The following is an 8,378-nucleotide window of genomic DNA, read 5'->3' as shown; positions in this document are numbered from 1 at the left end:
TTCACTCGATTTGGAACCCCTAGAGCAATTATCAGCGACGGGGGTACACACTTCGTGAACAAACAATTCCAATTGCTCCTGAAGAAATATGGAGTATTCCAGAATGGCTGGGGAAAAGAGGTTGCTCCAGTTGGTTGAACTGGAAGAATTCCGGAGCAAGGCATATGAAAACGCCAACCTCTACAAGGAGCAGATGAAAAAGTGGCACGATAAAAAGCTTATCAAGAGAGAGTTAGAAGTTGGAGACAAAGTGCTGCTGTATCGATCCAGATTGAAACTGTTTCCTGGAAAGTTGAAATCAAGATGGGAGGGACCTTATGCAATCATTGAAGCACTTCCCAATGGAGCATTTGCCATTGCTCATGAAACATCTGGAGCAACGCTCAGGGTAAATGGACACAGACTCAAGAAGTATAATAGAGGGATCAAGGAGCATGAGAAACTAACTTCTCATCTCGATGACCCAGCTGAAGTCTGACTCAAGGAGCAACAAGTCGAGCTAAGACTATAAACGAAGCGCTACTGGGAGACAACCCAGATTTATTTCCACGTCGTTCTTTTTATTATTATTGTCTTTGTTTGAGAAAATTAATGTGCTAACCATTGCAGGAAGCTAGTTTTGGGGTTGCTCTTGAGCAACCTGATCCCAAAAGCAAGGAGCAACCAACACTTAGAATTTGATCCCTCAATGAGAAACCAAGTTCTAATTGGGCTGATCCACTTGCCCCTTTTAACCCAAGGGCCTGCAATGGGCCGCATGCGAAAAAGAGAGAGAAAACCGAGTGGCGGAAGCAACGGAAGGATAATAGCTCCACGTCGTGCTGTCACATCCCTCCAATCAAGCGAGAGTAGCAGTTTCAAAAAGAAGAAACCGTCAGAGCAGAGGACAGTTGCTTTCCCCCAGGCATTTATGTGCAGCAGACGCTCTTCCACCCCATATCCGCCACTCAGCAAAGCCACGATCACCACCATACAGAGCGTTTTAACCTTCCCATCCTCCCCTTCGTTCCTTTATAAACACAGAACTACTATTTCATTCTCATAATCTTTTCTCCTTCAACCCACAAAAATCCAACCTTTACTCCCCACTCCATCCCTCCTACTCAGAACATTACACCATGACACGTCCAAAGGCCATTATACCTGTTGCTTCTATCTCCAAGAAGAGGACCCGAACAGGGAAAAAGCTCAAACCTGAGCAAACCACAGTCGACCGTACAGTCATACCAGAACGGGGCATAGTCCTCAGTAGCTCCAAACACGGAGATCTCGACCGATGGCTGACCGAGGATATAGCAGAACTGGATTGGGAACTCTTCATTGAGCCTCCCTCAAGAGCTCGCACTGAGTTCGTGACTGCATTCTTGGAGGGAATGAAGAAAGAAGATCTTCCAAAACTCCTCATCAGAGGCGTGAAAGTAGACTTCTCCCCTGAAGAAATCAACGAAGCATACAACACTGCTTCAGTTCCTGCCGAACAAGATGAGTTCGATAGATACTGTGCTGGCCGAGGGGATGAGGCCGTAACTGGAGAAGTGCTCCAAGAAATAGGCTCAGAGGGAGCAACCTGGGGAACTAAGGAATCCATCCCTAGGAAGCAACTCAAATTCGAAGCAAAGGTATGGATGCATTTTATTAACTCCCGTCTGATTCCCGTGAGCAACGACTCTAGAGTGAACTGGGAAAGAGCAGTGCTGGTCTTCTGCATCTTAACTAAGAAGAAGTTTGATGTTGGGAGGATTGTTTACAAACAACTGGTGGCAAATGCACCAAGAAACTCCCCCTTCTTTTTCCCTTGTCTGGTCACTGAAATGTGCAAGAGGGCTGGTTTAAAGGCCAACATCCCGATTTCGGATGAAATCATTCCAGAAGGGTCGGACATTGATCAGTCCACGATAAAAAGAATCAGAGACAATGAAGGATTGGAAAGTGAGGAGGAAGAAGAAAAAGAAGAGAAAGAAGAAAAAGAAGGAAAGGAGGAAGAAGAGGAAGCTGAAGTTTCGGGGAATGTGAAGGAAGAACCTCAGAAAACTCCAAGAAGGGAAAAACTTCCCTTTAAGAGAGCTCCTGCAAGGGGTGGACGAAGGCAGTTCCTAGTCGAGACAACTGACATGACTCAATGTCAAACTATGTTTGGTCTCGGAGCAGACCTTCTAGCCACTCAAGTGCAAGCCTTAGAAGACACAGTTGGAAGGGAGCTGCAATCTCTGAAAGAAGCCAGCTTGCTCATCAACAAAGAAAAGGTGGCCCTGCAGAATGAACTTGACCAGATAAAAAATGCTGGACCACTGCCGCAGAAAAAAAGGATTGAGGAAGGAGAGGGATCCTCAACCTTGCAAAACACGGTAAAAGACCTGGTGAAAGCAGTAGAGATGATGAACAAGAGAATGGAAGAGAGGGAGCAAGCCCACGAAAAAAGCAGGAAGGACTGGAAGGAGGAGATCGGGCTCTTGAAAGATGAATTGATGAAAAGCAAAGAGGAGGAAATTCAACTTCGATTGTACTACCGAGCTCGGGATCAAATCTTCGCCAGTAACTGGGGAGAAAAATTCAAGGGACAAACTCCATATCCACCGTTTCCAAATGTCTTCCCTCCAGAAGCAATAACAAATGCTTCGTTTAGCGGAGCAAGACAAGAAACTGGAGAGCATTAAGGGTCGCTACGGTGACCCCAGGTTCATTCGTTCCCTATCCTTTTTAACTTGTTTAAATCTGTTGGAATGAATGCTTGAAAGTTTTGTGGTGAAATGTTACTGACTTTGCTCTTAGATAAATGATTGCTCCTTGAGATGCCCTAAAGAGTTTACAGTTTCTAACAAAGCAACATAGGGCATCACTTTGATTTGGAGCAACACCATGCACAAAAAGCAGCACTCCAAAAATCGGACACTCTGTTATTCAGTGGACTATTTGAGTTACCAAGGAAAGAACTTCAGGCTGTTTAAGTAAATTGCTCTGCTCCTGGTTAAAAAAAAAAAAAAAAAAAAGTCAGCTCCTCTGCTCCAAAAATTTCGCTCAAAGAGCTCAAGTCATCAAGGTAAGAGCAAGAGCCGCTCAAAGAGCATACTGTTGAAGGTCAGCCCTATGCAAAGAAAAGGGTAATTGACTTCCAGTTAAAAGACCTAAAAAGAAAGAAATAGAGAAAGGAGCTAGAAAGTAAGAGAAAAAAAAAATCAAGCCAAAAAGATCAATCCGGAAGCAACTCTGTGGGAAACTGACTAAAAGAGTTCACACACACAATGAAGCTGGTGAAACTCACAAGTCAGATGAGTGCTCTAATGAAGCGATGGAAGGAATTAAGTTAACTCTTTATCAATAATCTCAAGGAGCATTAGCCTGTCACAAGAAGACTGTTGGTTGTGAAGGATTACTCGGGACGAGTAATATCTAGTTTTGGGGTGTTGATAGTCCTCAAGAGTTGAGGCCCATTAAGTGCAAATTGTTCCACAAAACCAATGTTTTGGTTATAAATCACGCCCTTTAACCTTCTTCTTTTCATATAGAGCAACTGTTTTGAATAGTGGACCAGAGCAATGCCGAAAGTGGGAATTAAGGTAGACCTGAAGCAAATTTAACATTATCTTTTTCACATATGACTATTGGGTTAGTTTGCTTTGTTCAGGACACCTAAGGCCCATCAAAAGGAACCACAAAATGAAGAGAGAAGAAGGAGTGTTGCGCAGAAAGGAAAAAGAAGTCTGCTACAGTACGAAAGCAAAAAAGCTGAGCAATGGGGAGCCGCCACGTCAGCTACAGCAGAGAAGGTGAATGTGTTGTCTCTGCTACAGTACGAAAGCAAAGAAGCTGAGCAATGGGGAGCCGCCACGTCAGCTACAGCAGAGAAGGTGAAGGTGCTGCCTCTGCTACAGTACGAAAGCAAAGAAGCTGAGCAATGGGGAGCCGCCACGTCAGCTACAGCAGAAGGTTTGGAGGTGCCACCCTGAATCCGATACTCCTACTCACAAAGGGAGCCAAAAGCAAGGGGGACCACTTCCATTTAAGGCCAAGCTGGCAAGAAGCAAAGCTACCATTGGAGAGGATTTAGACAAAGTACGACCCTTGATGAAAGGAACAATGGAGATCAAATGAAGAACCCTATAAAAGGAACAAGCAATCCTCATAAAGAGGAGGATCAGCACCCATCCTAGGACTGGTTGTCTCTTTATTTTCTTATTTCTTTGTAAAAATGCTCACTAGGAGCTAACTTCCTCTAAGTAGGTGAGGGTTCCATAGAAGTAATCCCTTTTGTCTTAGGATAGCTTTGTAAGGAACACATATTTTATAAATGAATTTTGAGTTGCTCTTTGGTTTAATTTATTGATTTTGTGAAACCCTTTGGACTGGCAACCTCATCCCGGGACCACTCGGTTGATGAAACACTGACAAAGGCGTGTGGAGCATTCTCAAAATCCTGGGGTAGTTTAGCCTGAAGAAAGGAGGGATAAACACCTGGAATGGGGAGCACTGCCATGTGAATCCATGCTCTTTTGAGAAGGCAGCATGGTTTCCTTGCATATAACTCCAAGTACTATGGAGTAACGTGGAGAGAAAGGCCTTACCCTCTGCTTACCTATAGCAAAACAAGGGAAGGAGCAAAATCCACTTGTAAAATATGCTACCAGGCAGGGTTAACCAAAGGGATGAAAACATGGAACCCGTAACACCTACTTGATCTTTTTCTTTCTGAAATTAATCTTAACTCAATTCCTATCACAACCTTTTCCTCACGATAACTGAACTGTGTTTTACTAGCTGATGCTTTTACTTTCATTTCGTTGACTGCTCTTAAAGTTACTTCAATTGATGCCATTTTATTCGATGACCATGGTAAGTCATTCACTGCTCTCATCTGGTTCAGAATGGTTAACATTGTTTAACTAGCTGCCCAGAGATTGCTCTTTGTGAAGCTTAGCTGAGAATAGTGATTTTTTTTATTGCTCCATTTTACAAATTAAGTTTCCTTTAGCGCTTCTTACTTCACAACGGCTCCCTGAGGACGATAAATCTGGGGCTATAATATCCTATATTGCTTGACACGTACGCTTGCGTATAGTTAAAGAGAGTTGCTCTTAGTCAAAGTAGATTGCTCCTGTTGGCAATCCTGATTACTACTCTACACTCTTGCTCTCTGAAAGAAATATTCCCGAGCAACTCTCGGTTCGACCAAGCAGGTTTCACCTGTCACAGTTTGGGTACTTGTTCTGTAACCCCAGAGGACATAGTATAGTTGTTGAACCCAGCTTTCTTCAGCATCAAACATTCATTTTTTGAGACCGTTCACAATCACTTTGTTGGTTGCTTCGGCTTGCCCATTCGATTGTGGGTGTTCCACAGATGCGAAGCGATGTGTGACTTGCAGGTCTTTCATTAACTGTTGGAATCTCTTATCAGCAAACCGTGTCCCATTATCAGTGACCACCTCGGCTGGTATTCCGAATCTGGAAACAATGTTCAGTTCAAAGAACCTTTGCACTCTAGCCGAGGTGATTTTGGTGACTGGCTCTGCTTATATCCATTTAGTGAAATAATCCACAGCCACAATCAACCACTTAAGTTGCCCCTCAGCAGCTTTGAAGGGTCCCAGTAAATCCATACCCCATTTGAAGAAGGGTCATGGAGCCGAGATGCATTTCAGTTCTTCAGGTGGTGAAAGGATTAACCTGGCATGCTTCTGGCAGCTGTCACATTTCTTGACGTGTTCTTTAGAGTCTTCCTCCATTGTCGACCGGTAATAACCAGCTCTAAGGGCTTCTCTAGCCAGGGCTTTGCCTCCCATGTGATGGCCGTTGATTCCTTCATGGATCTCGGCTAGGACATATGCTGCTTCTTCCGACCTCAAACCCTTTAGCATAGGGATGTGCAAACTCTTTCTAAATAGCTGGTCATTCACAATTGTGTATTGTGCCGCATCTCGGACAAGCTTTCTAGATTTCAGACGATCTTCTGGCAATATTCCTTTTTCCAGGTAATCCATTATGGGTTTCCTCCAGTCATGTGCCAAGGTTATCACCATCACGCAACTCGGCATTGTTATGCTTTGTTGAACCACAGTTCTGTGGTTACCCAAACTTTTGGTGCTTGCCAACTTTGACAAGATGCCAGCTCGGCTATTCTCCCCTCGAGGGATGTGAGTGACCTGCACCTCATCAAAATCGACCATTATTTCCTGAACTTTACTCAAGTACTTCATCAACAGAGGACATTTGGCCTGGTATTTTCCTTCTATCTGCGAAGTCACCAGCTGTGAGTCACTGAAGACTTGAACCTTTCTAGCTCCGTGTTCTTTAGCCTGCATCAACCCGGCTATCAGAGCTTCATACTCAGCTTGATTATTTGAAGTTGGGAATCCCAAGTTCAAGGAGTGTTCAATTGTTACTCCTTCTGGGCTTTCTAGTATGATTCCAGCTCCACTTCCTTTATTGTTGGAGGATCCATCCACGTAGACCTTCCATGCCCCCCAGACTCCTCATGTTCCGGGTTTAATGGCGTCAACTCCATTATGAAGTCAGCCAGAGCTTGTGACTTGATGGCCTTCCGACTTTCATATGCTATATTGTACTCACCAAGCTCAATTGCCCAATTATTCATTCTTCCTGCCAGGTTCGGTTTATGCAACACATGTCGTATCGGCTGATTGGTCCTGACGATTATCTGATGCCCCTGAAAATATGGCCTCAATCTCCTGGCCGTGATCAGCAAAGAAAAGGCCACATTTTCTAACTTTTGATACCTGATCTCTGCACCTTGTAAGGCTCTACTGACAAAATAAATCGGGTCTTGGCCTTCGTTAGTTTCCTTGATCAGAACAACACTTATTGCCTCCTCTCCCACAGCCAGATACAGTATTAGAATATCTCCTGGGTCTGGCTTTGAGAGCACTGGTGGAGTTGCTAAGCATTGTTCAAGTCCGTGTAATCAGTTCAGACTCTCCATTTGCCATTTGGTTTTTTCACCATCACCACATTCGCCAGCCATGTTGTGTACTGTACCTCCCGAATGAACCCGGCATCCAAAAGCTCCTTAACATGTTCTTCTAGAACTTGTTTCATTTCTGGTCCCATCTTTCTTTTCTTTTGGGAAACCGGCAAGGATCCCGGATAAACTTCCAGCTTGTGGCTGCAGAAGGCGGGATCGATGCCCGGGATCTCAGACGACTTCCAAGCGAACACATCTGTGTTGCTCTTGAGGAAATCGGCCAATTCTTCTTTAACTTGGGGATCTATGGTCTTTCCAATTCGGGTAAATTGACTAGGTTCTTTTCCCAATGTGAGATTTTTTAGTTCTCTATCAGGTTCGGGTCTCGGTATTATCTCTTCTCTCATTTCGAGTTCAACCACATTAACAGGCTTCTTGGAGTGGTGCGGGATTGCGTTCTTGCCTTGTTTATCTCCTGCATGTCCATCTTCATTGTCCTTGACAGTGTCAAAATAGTATCCTCTGAACTTCTTTTGATCTCCACAAACAGTAATTATTTCATCCTTACTGCTCAACATCTTTATCTTTTGATGTTTCGTAGAAACCAGCATGTCCCACTGGTATATAGTTGGTCTCCCGAGAATTATATTATATTCTGACGGGAAGTCGGCCACTATAAATCTTACCTGTTCTGATTTGAACGCTTCTTTAGTTCCCAGGCTCAATCTGAGATCTATGTAGCCTTCAGGAGGTGTATGTTATCCATTAAAAGCTATCAAAGTTGTTTTCCAAGGTTTGAGGTCCTCCTCATCCAGGTTCATCTTTTTAAAAGCGTGCCACAGTATGATATCGGCACTACTCCCTGCATCAACAAAAATCTTCTTAACCCGGCAGTTTACCAGGGTTCCAGCAATGACTAGTCCATCAACATGTCCCAGCAACACACCATGCATGTCCTCTTTCGTAAGATACAACAAAGGAGGATCTAGTTTGCTTGGGTCTTTCTTGAATTTAGGACGGTCCCGAATTAAAATGACCTCTTTCAAGTACTTCCTTCTTGCACTTATGGTGTCACCCCCTCCTCCAAGGGCTCCACTGATTACGTTGCAATCGAATTCCGCTTCCAGGAACTCGTCAGGGTTGGAATCCTCTTAGTGGTTTCCTTTCATCTCTCACAAATTGATCCACAGCATCTCAGAGATCCCAGCATTGATCAGTTGTGTGACCCGGTCCATCATGGAAAGCACAGTATTTAGACCTGTCCAAACCTCCTCTGTCAAATATGGGCCGGGGTCTGTCTACTTTCTTCATCTCCGTCATTGCCACTTCTCTCTAGATTTGCGAGCGCGACGCATTCAACGGTGTATATTTGTCGTACCTTTCAACTCGATCTCTTGTGCCCGGGATTCTGGCCCTAGGATCTTTTTTCTTATTATCAACTCGTTATTTTCCTTTCGGGGCTG

General features: G+C 44.2%; 1 protein-coding gene across 1 annotated transcript; it reads right to left on the bottom strand.

Annotated features, from left to right (window-relative positions):
* Positions 1–5,260: 5,260 nt before the first annotated feature.
* On the bottom strand, positions 5,261–6,295 carry LOC133317052 (uncharacterized). Its single transcript, XM_061518844.1, has 2 exons — positions 5,661–6,295; positions 5,261–5,438 (listed from the first exon to the last, which is right to left on the bottom strand). Exons 1-2 carry the CDS (start codon positions 6,293–6,295, stop codon positions 5,261–5,263), a joined length of 813 nt encoding a protein of 270 aa, XP_061374828.1.
* Between the last annotated feature and the right edge of the window lie 2,083 nt (positions 6,296–8,378).

Source organism: Gastrolobium bilobum, unplaced genomic scaffold (genome assembly GCF_033153095.1).
Source record: "Gastrolobium bilobum isolate Gb01-03AN ecotype WA unplaced genomic scaffold, APGP_CSIRO_Gbil_v1 utg60788, whole genome shotgun sequence".
Lineage (NCBI taxonomy): Eukaryota > Viridiplantae > Streptophyta > Magnoliopsida > Fabales > Fabaceae > Gastrolobium > Gastrolobium bilobum.
The sequence above is the reverse complement of the archived record's forward strand: the minus strand, read 5'-3'. Positions and strand labels throughout refer to the sequence as shown.

Bases quoted from the DNA above. Each gene is read 5' to 3' on its own strand.
- LOC133317052 (XM_061518844.1), bottom strand. From the start codon at position 6,295: ATGCAGGCTAAAGAACACGGAGCTAGAAAGGTTCAAGTCTTCAGTGAC. The intron at 5,439-5,660 runs GTTAATCCTTTC...CATTGTTTCCAG, and splicing joins AGCTGCCAGAAGCATGCCAG to ATTCGGAATACCAGCCGAGG.